Raw genomic sequence first — 15953 nt, forward strand, 5'->3', positions numbered from 1 at the left:
GGCTGCTTCGGGCTGTCGGGCGTTTGTCCAGGTGGGTGAGAACCTGCCCACCCGAAATAGCCACCACGTCCCCTCGTGTCCGTGTCAGCCCCCTTGGCTGCACGGGAGCTCGTGGCTCCCTTCCTTCTGGTGATCCTTCAGCAGAGACACCAAACCTCTCAGCGAAAGGCTAAACCCTCAGCCTAAACGTCACACCGCAGCGTGATATATTTCCCTGTACACCAGACCCAGGCGTTGGGAGGCCCCGAGCTGTCCCACCTCACCCCACGTGCCAGAACACGGGTGGGACGCTGCTGCCCAGCACGGTGTAGCGCGGGAGAAGTCAGATGCGTGACAAAATTGGACCACGCTGGAGACCAGGTGCAAGGGCTCCCGTGCCCCACAGTCCCACGGTAGCTGGGGGTCGGTCCCCGGTCGCAGGTGGCAGCCCTGGCTTTAGGGGACGTGTCCATCATGCCCAGTAATGCTGGTCCCTGCCTGAAGGTGCTCGCGTCCCTCCCCGAGCTCCTCATTCCAGTTTGCTTGCCCTTGCCTCCGTTTGCTCCGTGCTGCTTTCCTTCCAGCCCTGGCCCTTCCTCTGGGAGCACCGTTTGCCTGGGTTACCGCTCGATCTGGTTCTGGTTCCGCTTGTGCCAGACAAACCGTCTCGGTGCCCTTGTAATCAGACACAGGCAAATGTTCTCAAGATAGAGGTTTTTCTTACAAAGTGTCTTTAGGACATGGGTATGTGCTTGAGTGAAGGACACCCGGGTAGTTCGCATAATCCCTCCTTCCTTCAGGGAAGGGCTTCCTGTGCACCGAGAATACAGAAGTGCTGTGTTTGTGAACCAAAGCATTGATCACTTGGAGGGAGTTGGTGTTCCATGGGTTTGTTTCCTTGTATTCTGCATGTAATAGTTTCATGCTATTCTCTATTCTCAGTACTCTGGATAATGTCATTATTTTTTACTGCCGTCCTGCCCAGCTCTTCCTAGTGCAAACCTTTCGTCCGGGTGTTGAGCCCAGGGGCCGGGGAGGTGGGGGGCGCTGCCTCCCCCGTGCCCGGGCTGCCCGGGATCGCTGGGGACTCACCGCCCAGGGGGGCAGACGTGCCAGCACATGCTATCCGTGTTGTTACACAGCAGCTAGTATTTTTTTCTAGCAGGTTAATATTTGCACTTTTCCTCAAAAACTTAGTAAGATACCAGTTTAGTAAGACGCCAAGTTAGATGCCAATTTAGTAAGTGGTTAGCTGATTAATAAAGAAATTAATATACTGACAGGGAGGGTGTTTTGTCCTGTAACAGAGCAATGACCGCTGCGTTACACCGGCTGCCGCGGTCCCAGGCTGGAGCGGGGGGTGGCTGGAGTGGGGGAACCCGAGCTGGGCTCTGGCTGCCCACGCTGCCCCCCGCCTGCCCCCCGTCCCTGCCGTCCCGGGAGCAGTATTTCCCCCCCCCCCCCCATCCCTTAGTGCCTCCCCAGCCACCTCCCAGCGAGGAGGCCCTTGCAGCCCTGCCGCTGCCAGCTCTGCCGCTGCCCCCCCGGCTGCCCTCCTGTTCCCGCACGCTCCGGGGAGGGGGTGCACACCCGTGGGAGCTCTCGGGGAGGGGGTGCACACCCGTGGGAGCTCTCGGGGAGGGGGTGCACACCCGTGGGAGCTCTCGGGCAGGGGGTGCACACCCGTGGGAGCTCTCGGGGAGGGGGTGCACACCCGTGGGAGCTCTCGGGGAGGGGGTGCACACCCGTGGGAGCTCTCGGGCAGGGGGTGCACACCCGTGGGAGCTCTCGGGGAGGGGGTGCACACCCGTGGGAGCTCTCGGGCAGGGGGTGCACACCCGTGGGAGCTCTCGGGCAGGGGCTGCCTCACCCTTCATTCTCGGCACCGTGCCCTGCCGCCAGCTGCCAGAACAGCAGAAGCTTTGCTCTGCGGCAGCCAGGAGTGCGGCGCGGCCCAGGGCTCACTGATACCGGTTCTACTTTCTGTAGAAATCTCCTTAATTAAAATAATTGTTATTGTTGACTTTAATCTTGCCAGTTTAGACCTCATTACGGGGAGAAAAATTGCCTCCCAGAATGCATTGCTTTGCACGCGCATCGTTTGCGGCTTAAGGCTGGAGGAAAATGAGAGCAGCTACGTGAAGCAGCTCATTAGCCAGCCTGCCGCCAGCGCTGGGCTGTACGCCGCTATTTACACGGGGACACAACCTCCGGAGCACACCTGACCACTGCTGCAGCAGCATCAGGCGCACCGAAGGAGGCCCTGGAGCAAGCACAATGTGATGTCCAGTAGCTTTTAAAATTCCCAGAGGTGAGAGGGAGTGCAGCTGTATCTGCTGCAGCATTTGAAGCCCTTTAACAAAGACTGGGCTACTGTATTTCCTCCATAGCGTGGCTCCCCGTGGTAATTAACCTGTTCAGTCCTACAGCAAATATTGCAAGCACCAAAGAATCAAAACAGCATGTTCTCCCCTCAAAGCGAATAGGCAGGCTGGACCTCAGAAGGAGCTGCCTTGGAGCTGAGGGCTCCCTTGCTGCTGGTGTTGGGAGATTTTGTTCCTCACTGGTGTGAGAGGGCTTTGCGGCTGCTGGATCGCTTTGTGCATGCTGCTGAGGCGAGGGACCATGGTCTTGGCCCGTGGTCCTGGCTGGTGGTCCTGGCCCATGGTCCTGACCGGTGCAAGGGCTGGGGCAGCCAGCAGAGCCCCCAGAGGAACCTCTGGGTGAGGTTCTTTGATCTGAGTGTTTATGTTTTCTTAGGTGCTTTGTTTCCAATTCAGCAAGCACTCAGGCGTGTTTACAAACCATTGACCTTTGTGAAATTGAAGCTCCTTGTTCTCTACTTAAGTAGTTTTAGCAGCTGGTATGCCATATATCACAGCATCTTCATTTATATGCACCCATTTTAGCATGGCTGCAGGATGCCTTTGTGACTGGTGTCAGCTATTTCCCCATCCTTCATCCCCAGCAGGTGAATATCATCAGCTTCTAGACTTTTTTTTCCCCCAGCACAGAACTGCATTTGCAAAGACCTTGAAAATCACAACTTCTGCTGAGGCCTGGAGGGGTAGGAAAAGCAGTCAATAATTTCTGTCATGACCTTAGTGATGACAGATTATGTCTGAGCCAGGCACCGTATTAGCAGCTGGATCTGAACAGCTATCGGTGTGCTGCGTTGGGTTTCCCTGGCACGCTGACTTTGTGTAGCACCTACCGTCTGAACAGAATCGGATACAGTGGAAGTCATTTGCTAATTAATTACTGTGTCCTGGATCCCACTGCTTCCGTGCGTTATGTAATTCACAATATGCAATGACCCTTTGTAGCATTGGACACGTCAGCAGACGCTGTACTATGTTATCATAAAATCTGTTACTCCCAAAGAAGATGGGGGCAAAAAAATCCCAGAAAACAGCACATGGGGAAAAAGAAGCAATCTCAGCCTAGCGTGCGTGACATTTCATTCCCATGTCCCCTGGATCAATTCCAGGCAGAAATTTCAAATTCATCAGCTCTTTTACAGGACCTCAGCTTGTTGCTGGAACCAGCGGGTGGTCATTTATTTTCCTAGCCCGCTGCCGGTCGCAGCGCAGCACCCGGGCCGTGCTGGGTGGGAGCCTTTGCCATGGTGGTGTCCCCAACTCGCCCCAGCTCGCCCACGAGCCCCCGCAGAGGTGCCCGATCCGGGTCTGCAGCCTGGGGAGATGCTGCACGGAGGGTCCGCGTGCCCCAGGGCAGGCGGCTCCCGGCGGCATCGGCGTGGCCCCTCTTGGATGTGGTGGGAGATGGCCCCCTCCAGTGGGTCTTGCACTCGGGGGGCCGGAGTGTCCGCCCTGGCTGCCCCCGCACCCCAGCTGGGCTCATGACACCTCCTCCGTGCTGGGACGGCTGTTTGGGGGCAGCGGGAGCCCGAAGTCCGCACGGGAAACACGGCTGAGATGGAGCCGGGACAAAGCCCAGAAGGCACCTGAGGAGCACCCGGCAGGGGATGAGATGCTGAATTGTTGCCCATCGCATCGGCACGCCGCGCCTGAGAGCTGCCAGGGCAGGGGTGGGGAGGGGGGTGGCAGGGAAGACAGGTCCCTGCCCCCACGAGCCCAGGCTCTGCCGGCCCGCTGTTGGACCCGTGCTGTAGCTGGGAAAAGTGAGAAAGGGCAAGGACTACTCTGCTCTGACACAGAAACAGCAGTCTGGGGACGGTGCCTTAGTTCGGGCATCGCAGGTCGATGGGAGGGCAGCAGGCAGGTCTGCCCCAGTCCTGAAGGCAGCGGGCGCTGCAGGTTTGCTCTTTGGAGGCATAATTTTTGCATCTGTATGGCAGTGAGCCATGCAGCCCGCTGTAATTTGTAGTTGGCTTTTATAGACAGATTGAAAAACTCAACTTATCAAACGGAGGAACCAAATTGACTTAAAATTTAGTGTATGAGAGCCTTTTTTGTGTGAATCACAGATGTCGCATGAAGAGCTTCACTATCCCTCTCCTGCAGATACCAAGTAGTAAATGAAAGCAATGCGCACCTTCCTAGGAAACTACATTCCTCTGTATCTTTTATGGTAGTAAAGTGCTTTCTTTTTCTCCTCTCTTATTTTTTTAAACAAGTAATGAGAATCAGCTAATTCTTTGCTTAGTTGAAAAGGTGTTTTCTCCAACAGGCTGTAAGCTGCGCCGAGGGGTGATGTCCAGCCTGGGCAGGACAGGCTGTCCCCAGCTCTGCATGGCAGAGGCACGCAGCCTGGGGCACCGGCCTGATCATATAAATTCAAGTGTGGTTTTGCTTTTTCTGTCAGTTGAAGTGTCCAGCACTGTTTTGCACCTGCAAATGTCAGTACATCTTTGCATGACATACAGATCTTAGAGTACTTGTGAGCATCTGTGCAAACACACATCTTTTTTTAAGCCTTGCTCATATTTCTGTTACAACTTATGTGACACTTTAAAAAAAACGAGTCAGGGTGGGTGAGGAACCACTTACCAGGGACAGCTGGGTGCTGGGCTGCAGTGGGAGCCCACAGGCACCTCTGGCTTTGGGTAAGTCAGCTCAGTGTGGAGACAGGCTCCGGTGCGGGGCTCGGACACAGTCCAAGAGAAACGGCGTGCCTGCTTCTCTCTGCCCTCCCCGTTTGTCCCCCAGCACCTGCCCCAGCAGTTTCCTAAACCGCAGTATGAGAGCACTGATGGACTTGGCGGGATTTTGAGATGCTGGTGCTGGGTAGTTTCTTATCACCTTGTCCCTCATTGGTTAGTTATATTTAAATTAGCCTTGCTTGCTATGTAAATTATCATGCATGCTCGTTAGAAGCGTGGGGGGCATGTCATTTTTGGTCTTGAATTGAGTCAGTGGTTGTGATCTCCCCCCACCGCCTTCATGTTTCCCCCAGTTACCATAGATTTTTGCTGACTTTCTGCTTCTTTGGCAATTACTCAAGTTTCAGCACCTTCTGGCAGGATGGTCCCTTTTTATCAGTGTGTTAGTTTCTCTTCAAGGGTGTATTTATTTGTAAAGCCTGCATTGCTCATACAAAGTAACCAGGCTCACACAATAAAGCCTGGATTCCCTGCCCTCCTTGGAGAATTTAAATGCAATATATATCATTCTAACTTGAATAGTGTCACTATAACCTAGGCACTTACTCAAACATACAGTTTTATACAAGTAACAACTGTAGCCCTGAAAATAGGAAGCGACCTGGGGTGCTTGTCCATGGTCCAGTTTCCCTCCACTGGGGAGCTGTGGCCATGGGACACGTTCACAGGCTGCGACTGGGGTGACAGACCTGGTGGGATGGGGGTGACAGACCTGGTGGGATGGGGGTGACAGACCTGGTGGGACGGGGGTGACAGACCTGGTGGGACAATGGTGACAGACCTGGTGGGACGGGGGTGACAGACCTGGTGGGACGGGGGTGACAGACCTGGTGGGATGGGGGTGACAGACCCGGCGAGCCTGGCCACGAAGCTGCGGCCATGGAGGGCTGTGGTGTGCCGGGACGGGACAGGCAGACACCGAATCTGCCTTTGTCCTCGTTACAGTCGATGGGGCTGGTGCTTGCCCAGCGCTGGGATCCACCGCGACCTCTCCATGAGCACGCTCTGCTCTCCTAATTGAGTGTCCTCGGCAGGCGCATGTGCTGCGCGCTCGCTTCCCTGTCGGGGTCCCTGATGGAAACACCGGGGAGCACTGGCCCTAAACCCGAGTCCTGGGGGACACTGCTCGCGACTGGCCACCAGCCGGCTCTTGCCCCATTTACCCTTTGAGCCCGGCCCTTCAGCCCGCCGTTCACCTATCACACGGTGTCTAGCTCTCGCCGTGTGCTGGGCATTTTGTCCAGAGGGTACTGTCAGAGACAAGCTCTCCTAAAATCAAAAAAACCCGTGTCCACTGGTGGGTTAACCTCATCCTAACCTTGTCATTCCAGCTATGGTACAAGTCTACATCTCCTTATGTCACCGCTTCATCTTGTAACAGTATTTCCAAACTTACAAATGCACCATGCTGATTTGGTTCTAATCTGGTATAGCTCTTCAAATGAACTTGGCTGAATCCAAGCACATTGCTTTAATCACAGCTACAAATCTAAATTAGCAGTAATAAGTTAGCAAATCTAAATGAGGATGGTGTCCCCTGCCAAGACTGTCTGGGGACCCCAGCAGTCGTGCCACCAGTGCCCCCGCCGAGCTGCTCAGTCCATTTGAAGCTGGTACGTGCCAGACCTACATTAAAAGAGAAGGAGCGGGTGGGTGACAGCCCACGGCCGTGACTGCAGCCGCCACGTCGGGAGGTGGCCGGCCGGGCGTCACCAGTGGGGTTTGGGGGTTGCTCTGCCGTGCTTCCTCCCCCGCTGCCCAGCATCACCAGTCTCCTCCAAGTCCATTTCGCCTGCAGGCCCACCCCGACCTGCCGTGCTGGCATGGGCCGGGCAGGACGGGATCCAGCAAACATATTTGAACGCTGCCTGGGAAGTTTGCTTTCTGCCACAATTCACGGCAGCAGGAACGGCAATGGTTGTGGTAGCGGTTCCCAGCACTGCAGGAGCGACGGGCCGTGCCCGCAGCAGCACGCTCAGCTGAAGACCGCAGCCGCGTTCTCAGGTTGTTTTTCCAATGGGGACTCAAGGCTTGGAGCCAGCAGTCGTGAAAACCTACAGTCCCCAGAAGTATCGGGAAAGAAATAAATGGACAGAGCTGAAGAGCAGGGTTTAGAGGCCAGTATTTTCACTCATCCTTTCTGCAACTTGTTGGCTGCTCTTGGTTTGCATGGTACTGTGGATGAAATGTGGACGGACTGGACAGCAGGAGCAGTAATTATTGTTCTGACGTTAAACGTCTTTAAATATCCATGATGAGTCAAGACTCCTGCTTAAGGCTAGCTGTGAAACTTTTATTTTATTTTAGATGCGCTTCATTAGTACGTTTCTGGGATGATAGTGAGTAATCCGACCCGTGCACATATAACTTGATCCGTCCGGGAGGGAGAGGAGCGCTCCCTTTGGGACGCGGAGTCCCCCCGAGCCCCGCTGCTTGCGGGTGCGCGGCTCCTCGCGGACACGGGGGGACGCGGCTCGGGGCCACGCACAGACCGGCCCTGCGGCTCTGGCAGAGCTTCAGCCGTGCTCACTGGGAGATGATTTCGTTTAGCTGGTGTGGGCGCTGTGTTATCTCCGTTGTTTCCATACTCCGCGAGGATCCTGGATCTGGCAATGGAGGAGATAAGGCTAATTGAACTGTCAGGCTTTCTGGGAGAAGAATGCAGCGCTGCTGGCTGTGGCAGCCGGGAAAACAGCGATGGTCTAAAATTAGCCCATGTTCCATTTTTATTTAGATCCCTGTTGTTGTGGGGGCTTTTCTTGGGTGTTTTGTTGGGTTTTTTTTGTTTTGTTTTATTTGCATTTGTGGGTTTTGAATGACATAAAATTAGCTCCTTCTGAGTTTATTCTGAAAATAGCATTAAGAGCTTAAATGTTCAGTGGAGGTGGCTATAAACCCATTGAATTGCCATGATTTAGAGGCCTCTGAGAGTTTCAGCTGAGCAAGTAAAGCACACGTGAAACATCCCTCATTTTCCATACGTACACGGCACTGTGGCAGAGTGACTCGGGAGCATCCATCGGAAAGCTCCGTCCCTGGAGCGGATTGCTTCCAGGCTGCTTTGTCATTTGCTTATAAGTGTCTGGGTGTCTATACGTGTGTGCGCAAACCTAGCTATCTCTCAGTTGTTCTTCTGGAGGGTGGTATAGAAGCTCTTGTGTCAGGATGTGGAGAATGGTAAAGACATCGGGCAACAAAATGAGGACGACACACTGTTACGTGAACCTCAGTTTCACGACCTGAGCACAGACAGTGTGCCTTTGCTTTTTTATTAAGTCATGTGCTTATCTTGCAGAGACTAACAGGCGTTTGCTCTCCCTTACAGGCTCTTGAATCTGATCTACAATGGAAAAACTGCTTTTGTTTCTGCTGTTCATTGGCACAGCGGTGAGAGCTCAGATCTGCCCAAAGCGCTGTGTCTGTCAGATTTTGTCTCCGAACCTTGCCACCCTTTGTGCCAAGAAAGGGCTCTTGTTTGTTCCTCCCAACATTGACAGGAGGACCGTGGAGTTACGGCTGGCAGACAACTTTGTTACAAACATTAAAAGGAAAGACTTTGCCAATATGACCAGCCTGGTGGACCTGACGCTGTCCAGGAATACAATCAGTTTTATTACACCTCACGCATTTGCCGACTTGCGCAATTTGCGGGCTTTGCATTTGAACAGCAACCGATTGACTAAGATCACTAATGACATGTTCAGTGGACTCTCCAATCTTCATCACTTGATACTTAACAACAACCAGCTGACTTTAATTTCTTCCACAGCTTTTGATGATGTTTTAGCTCTCGAGGAATTGGATTTGTCTTACAACAATCTGGAAACCATCCCCTGGGATGCAGTGGAGAAGATGGTTAGTTTGCACACTCTCAGTCTAGACCACAACATGATTGACCATATTCCTAAGGGGACCTTCTCCCACCTCCACAAGATGACCAGACTGGACGTCACGTCTAACAAACTGCAGAAGCTACCACCTGATCCTCTCTTTCAGCGGGCTCAGGTACTAGCAACCTCAGGAATTATCAGCCCCTCGACTTTTGCATTGAGCTTCGGTGGGAACCCTTTGCATTGTAACTGTGAGCTGTTGTGGCTGAGGCGTCTTTCGAGAGAGGATGACCTGGAGACCTGTGCTTCTCCCACGCTCTTGTCAGGCCGGTACTTCTGGTCGATCCCCGAGGAGGAGTTCCTGTGCGAGCCCCCTCTCATCACCCGGCACACCCACGAGCTGCGAGTGCTGGAGGGGCAGCGGGCAGCGCTGCGGTGCAAGGCCCGGGGGGACCCCGAACCAGCAATTCATTGGATTTCACCCGAGGGCAAACTGATTTCCAATGCAACGAGGTCTGTGGTGTACGACAATGGGACGCTCGACATCCTGATAACAACGGTGAAGGATACGGGCTCCTTCACCTGCATTGCTTCCAATCCGGCTGGGGAGGCCACGCAGACGGTGGACCTGCACATAATCAAACTCCCCCACTTGCTGAACAGCACGAACCACATCCATGAGCCCGACCCCGGCTCCTCGGATATCTCCACTTCCACCAAGTCGGGCTCCAACGCCAGCAGTAGCAACGGGGACACTAAAGTCAGCCAAGACAAGAAGGTGGTGGTTGCGGAAGCAACATCCTCTACCGCTCTGCTGAAATTCAATTTTCAGAGGAATATACCTGGGATACGTATGTTCCAAATCCAGTACAACGGTACTTACGATGACTCCCTTGTTTACAGGTAAGGCAGCCCCAGCCCGCCGGCGCGGGGCCCGGCCAGGCAGCTCGGCACTGCAGAGCCCAGCCCGTGGGAGCCGCGGGAAAGGCTCATGCGATTTCCTACCCGCAAACAGGGAATATCACCTTCAACGGTGTTATTTTCAGATGATCCAAACGGACCTCAAATTCTCTGAACTAACCTGATTGGCAGAAAGGTTGTAAAGTTAGATGAGTTAAACTGATGTTAATGCTCTCAGCTTTATGACAACCCAGGGAGAACGGTGCCTGTAAGCGCGTTCCTCGCAGCGCGTTCTGGCAATGTCCATGCTGGAGCGCTGGTGGAGCGCAGAGAGGCTTTGTGCTGTGGGGTGCAACACTCACACCACTCAAAACTGTCTTTGCTGGGCAATTTCTTTTACGTTTTTGACGCGGTCGCTCTCGTGGGGGGCTCTGCCACACCGAGCTGTGCCGGGGGGAGGGGCTTGGCGGCGGCTGCTGCCGCACGGAACGCAGGGCAGCAGTGCTGCGGGGACGGCGGCAGGAGCGGAGGAGCCGAGCCCGGGGGATGCCCCCCACGGCGGGGAGGTGCCTGCGGGTCTGCAGGGTTCGTTCACGCTGGTTTCCTTCTCCCCCCAGAATGATACCTCCCACAAGCAAAACCTTCCTGGTCAACAACCTGGCCGCTGGGACTGCATACGACCTGTGTGTCCTGGCCATCTACGATGACGGGATCACCTCGCTCACTGCCACCAGGGTGGTGGGCTGCACGCAGTTCACCACCGAGCAGGATTACGTGCGCTGCCACTTCATGCAGTCCCAGTTCCTGGGTGGGACCATGATTATCATCATTGGTGGGATCATTGTGGCCTCCGTGCTTGTGTTCATCATCATCCTCATGATCCGCTACAAGGTGTGTAACAACAACGGGCAGCAGAAGGCCACCAAGGTCAGCAACGTGTACTCGCAGACGAACGGGGCTCAGATCCAGGGCTGCAGCGGGGTGCTGTCGCAGTCGGTGTCCAAGCAGGCTGTCGGGCACGAAGAGGGCATCCAGTGCTGCAAGGCTGCCAGCGACGGCGTGACGCAGTCGCCAGAGACCGGCTCCAGCCAGGACTCGGCCACCACTACCTCCGCTTTGCCTCCCGCCTGGACTTCCAGCGCTTCTGTGTCGCAGAAGCAGAAGCGAAAGCCGGGGCCAAAGCCAAGCAGCGAGCCGCAGAGCGAAGCTGTCGGCAGCATCGAGTCCCAAAACACTAACAGAAATAACTCCACTGCCCTGCAGTTAGCTAGCCGTCCCCCCGACTCTCTCAAAGGGGCCCCCACGTACAAAAGAGCACAATCAAAGCCAAGTAAGTTCCTCACTTTGCCAGCTGACACATCCCGAGCCAAGCGCAGGCTTTCCCTGGGTGGCGAGCCGATGGAGCCCCGCTGCCCCGGCAGCGCCCGGGGCGCCGGCGGACTGCGGTCCAAACGGAGCATGTCCGTGAACGGGATGCTAGTCCAGTCAGAGAGCTCTGATGTGGATAGTGGAAAAGCAACTTTCTCCTGTTCTGAGTGGATATTGGAAAGCACTGTGTGACCTGCTTTTTTTTTTTTTTTTTCTTTTTTTTTTTTTTTTTAATTTTAATTTTGATTTTAACGAAAAACAAAACACCAAACGTTGTGTGAAACTCCCTCTCCTGGGGAATTGGATTTGGAAGTCCACTGCTGTCTCGCTGATTAATGGCTTGTTCATGCGGGGTTCTGTATAAGCTACCCAGTGCACACAGGGTTCTGTTTAGTTTTCATTTGATTTTATTTAATATCAAAACCGAAGGCAACATTCAGAGATAAAAAAAAAAAAAAAAAAAAGGAAAAAAAAAGATTAAGGGGTGAAAAAAGCAAGAAACAGCACCAGTGCCTTCCCTACTCTAGGACTGGCTTCCTGGTTCTGCAGTAGCAGAAAACAAAAGAGAGAGTTTTCACAGAAAAAGCCTTTTATAAAGGAAACGAAATTTCCTCCAAGCTAACAAATAACCACTTCTGGATCAATCAGTAAAATGATATTTTTTAAAACAGTCAGACTGTATATTTCTTTTCCGTGACAATGGTGTTGCCTTTGTTTTTAGGCAGATGCTGTACAGAAACAACAGCGCTGTGTTGTTATGTTGTGTAAAATAAAATATTCACTCCGTACACCAGCCAGCCTCGCGGTGACTGCCCGCCCAGGAGCCGTGCCCGGGGCCGGGAGGAGGAGGAGGAGGAGAAGGGTGCCCTGGGCGAGGGGTCCCTCTCCTCCCGCCGGGGTCCGGCTCGCTGGAGCAGGGGGGCTCCGCCAGGTCTCCCTTGGCGGGTGCCCGGCCCGCGGTCCCCGAGCTCCCTCGTCCCGCCCGGCCCGTGGTCCCCGAGCACCCTCATCCTGCCCGGCCCGTGGTCCCCGAGCTCCCTCGTCCCGCCCGGCCCGCGGTCCCCGAGCTCCCTCGTCCCGCCCGGCCCGCGGTCCCCGAGCTCCCTCGTCCCGTGGCGCTGGGGCACCGCTCCCAGCGCACCCTCCGCAGCCCCATCCCGCGGCCGTGGCTTTGCCTGGTGCCAGCGCTGGGAAAACCTGTTGCCGTTGGGCACGGGCGGTCTGCTCTGTTTTGGGAGCTGGCCCCCGCCCTGGCACTCGGTGCTGTGGGGGCCCATCCCCTTCCCATCACCATCACGTGAAACGCGGGTGAGGGGAGCCTACGGGAAACTGGGGAGCAGCCCCCCCCCCCCCCCTCCCTGGGCATTGCTGTGGTCCTGCAGACCTCCCTTGGGGCCTGGAGCTGTGACCCGGTGGGGGTCATCTCCTTCTTTCCTAGACTTTTTGGGGCATATTCCCTGTAAACTCTGCGGTTTGTTCGAGTTCTCTCTAATCCCCGTGCACAGTGAAGGGGCTGGAAGATGGTCTCGTCTTTAACCTGCTGTTTGCTCGCAGTGCCTGTGGGATAGAATAATTTCAGGCCACTATGTAAGGGCATAAACATGTGTCAATAGGTGATAGCGATTGAAAACCCCACGTTGGGAGGATGGCAGACATGCTTCTGCTGCTCTGCTTGTTCTAAAGAAAAGTCTACAATTAATATTAGTAACTCGTATGGTCATCCTGTTTAAATTAGAGGCAGCTTAACTAACTCTGCAACATTAGTGCATTCTCAGATGCCAAGTAATAGGCTTGATATGGGCTTTGTGGCTATTAAAGTGGTAGAGTAGTTAAATTTTACTCACTGTGTGCTCGTTCTTGAGGGCGACGTAACCCACCCTGGCTGTGGCCGGGCAGCGGCTGGGCCGGGAGCAGCCGTGGCAGGGACCGTGCCCCCGCACGCAGCTGGGGCGATGCCTGCCCCGCGGGACCCTCCCCGGGTTGCTCTCGGCGGTTTTACTGCCTGTTGTGGAAAAGCAGAGTCTGCGTGGGGGTGGTGTAAAGGACATAAAAAGAAGAGGCTGGGTTTTTTTTTTTTTTTTTTTAGAAAGTCCTTTTACATCTCTTGGGAAATGCAGAGACCAAAAAGGAAACGAAGACTCAAAATTAGAATACCCACTTCCTGCTGGAAAAGTGGAAACAACAACAACAACAAAAAAGTAAAAAGAGCCATCCTTAGATTTCCTTGGAAGGCCACATACTTCTCGAGGGGCTGCACACGCAGAAACTAGCTGTTAGAATAGTGCACCGTCAGAGGCAGTGATGTATTTGTCCGAGTGCTGGTGGTCTGACAAGGAAGGTGTGGTCAAGCATGGGAAAAACGAGCGCTGCCGTGCCCCGGCAAGGAGCTGCTCTCTGCAGACAGGACCTTCACTTTGTGCTTGGGTGTGGAGATAGCTTTAAAGGTTTTCTGCTGAGGTATTTCTTCTAATTGTGCATTTTAAAAACATCAAATGAAAATGCTTTATATGTTGTCTAAAATTGGACATAAATGTGTCTAATGTTTTGTGAAAGTGCTAAAGTATTAATAGCTTCTTGTGGTTTAGGGACGTTTATTTTTATATTTTTAATTTTTTATTCAAAGGAATCATTTTCTAAACACTGAAGCTGAGTGTTCTGTCCACAGTGCATCTGTATAAGCAGCTTAGAAGGACCATATGTCCCTGCACTTGATTTAATTCTCTGCTAATAGTGTAGAATTCTCTGCTAATAGTTAGACCTGGCTAGCTGAGGGTTCTTCTCGTGCAGCTTCCTCTCTCCGGCAGAGAGGAGTGTCCCTTGGGAATGCACTGGGCATGAAATCTGCCATTTCCACTGGAGTAATGGTGCAGCAGGACATCTCGTTTTATTCAGGCTCGATTCAGTCAAAGTGTGGAAAGCGTTATGAAGGAGGAAATTCTCTGTCCTTTCTGTTCTGCAAAACCAGAGGTTGCCAACAGTTTGAGGCAGAGAAAGTGCTGAGACACTCCTTGATCAGAGTAACGTCGGTACGTCAGGAGTGCGGGACCGCAACATTTCCTAATGCTTCCGAAATGAGAAATCGAGTTCCACAAACCGGAGCAGAGTGCTGCCCGGGGCGGTTGGGGGGTGCTGACGGGTAGGGCAGCCCTGGGGGTGCGCCCTGCGCCGCCTCTCGGAAACAGGTTAACCAGGGGTTTGCCTGCGAGGTGGGCTCTTGTTTCACAAGCGCCTAGGGAGAAACTACTTCAGATATTTGTTTACTCTTACTCAATTCATTTACTCTTTCCTAATCCTTTTCTCAGAGCATACGTGTTGTGTTACACAGGGCTGGTACAAACAATGTTTGGATGGAGAAGCAGGGCTTTGCTGGGCGAAAAGTTTGTTGTGTTGGTTGTTTTCTGTGCTGCCTTTCCGCTTGTGTTCCGGGCGTGTTCTTTACAGTGAATATATGGTGCTGCTCCGCTCTGGGTGCCCCTGTGGCTTTATTTCTGCCAGCGTGTTCCCGTGTGTCTGACCACCTGCCGCGCAGCCCTGTGGTAACGAAGAGGAGCCCTGCGATAACGTGCCCGGGAGAGGGGACACGGCCCCCGGGAAGGGCTGGCGGCGGGGTGGCCGCTGCGGGGGCATGCTGCCTGCCCGAGGGGGTCCTGCCGAGGTGCTGCCACGAGGTTGGCTTTCCCCACCGGCTGCAAAGCTGCCCGAGGCCACAGCAGGACCCTGCGCGGGGAGGGAGCGCGGTTCTTCCCCTCGTAATTGAGTCAACCAGCAGGACTAATGGTCACAGCTGCTGTTGCTTACTGTCGCTTCTCTTCCTGTTAATCGAGAGGAACTGGCGTCTCGGCAGTACCGCTCGCAGAGTGGCAACATCTGCCAGCATTGCCATAGCTCAAGAACATTTACTGTCCCATTCTAGTGTGTCGCTTGCAACCAGGGGTGTGCTATTGCTCTCCTCAGGCAGCAATAGCAACAGCCACGAAATCACACAGTGCCTATCCCCTGGTAACGGTAATTTTAATGTTGGTCAAAGTTCTGGTTTAAAAGCAGCAAGCCATGTCAAAGTCAGTAGGGTCCTGCTTACAGAAAACATGTTTTCCCTTTGCAAATGTGTTCCTGCCTGCCTTGCTGCGTGTTGGGGTGTCTGGACATGGTGCCGCAGCCCGCGCTGCTGGATCCGTCCCGTGCTGGGCCAGTAACCCACGGCAGCACCCCTGCAGCAAGCCCTTCTGCAAGTCGTTCTGTCCTGCTGCACCCGCCGGGGCCCGCGGGGCTGAATCGTCCCTCTGGGCATCGGGCACCCGCCGAGGGGTCCGGCTGGCACCAGCCCACCCCGCGGGCAGCAGGGATGGCTTTCCCTCCGTGCAGGCTGCGGGCAGGTACAGGGCACTGGGCACTGAATGTCAGATTAAATCAATGCTGCAAATAAGAATACACGTGCCCTGTACTGGCTTTCACTCTTTGAATGCATCTGTGGTCTTGCTCTCGCAGCGGTACAGATGCCCCCAAAACAGAAGTGTGCAGCTTAGTGGGGCTGAAGTGGTACAGGTTAAGGCACCTACCCCTGTCAGTAAGACAAGACCCACAAAAGGCAAATTGTACTGGCCTTGCTGACTGTAGACTTTTAACATAATTGATTTATTCACAAGAGCTGGGCATGAAGGCTGCTGCTGTAGAAGGAAGCAGGCTTAGCTTGGAAGGAAGGGAACTAAAAAGGGAAGAAAGCAAACGTGGCACATTGCTGGCTGCAGAGAGACCCCACGTCAGAAATGCTATATGAAAATAAACAGAATAAG

General features: G+C 54.0%; 1 protein-coding gene across 2 annotated transcripts in view; it reads left to right on the top strand.

Annotated features, from left to right (window-relative positions):
* The window catches only part of LRFN5 (leucine rich repeat and fibronectin type III domain containing 5), a 55327-nt gene that overhangs the window by 37773 nt on the left and 1601 nt on the right, over window positions 1-15953 (top strand). Inside the window, exons 2-3 of one of the 2 annotated variants that reach the window (XM_042799143.1) lie at window positions 8391-9798; window positions 10413-11125. In XM_042799143.1, the coding sequence (XP_042655077.1) occupies window positions 8411-9798; window positions 10413-11125 (2101 nt within the window). In that variant the 5' untranslated portion in view covers window positions 8391-8410. Of the gene's footprint in view, window positions 1-8390; window positions 9799-10412; window positions 11954-15953 lie in introns of those variants that run through there. The other variant, XM_042799142.1, reaches the window with a different exon arrangement.

This window comes from Tyto alba, unplaced genomic scaffold (genome assembly GCF_018691265.1).
Source record: "Tyto alba isolate M040663 unplaced genomic scaffold, T.alba_DEE_v4.0 Super-Scaffold_29, whole genome shotgun sequence".
In the NCBI taxonomy this organism is placed as follows: domain Eukaryota; kingdom Metazoa; phylum Chordata; class Aves; order Strigiformes; family Tytonidae; genus Tyto; species Tyto alba.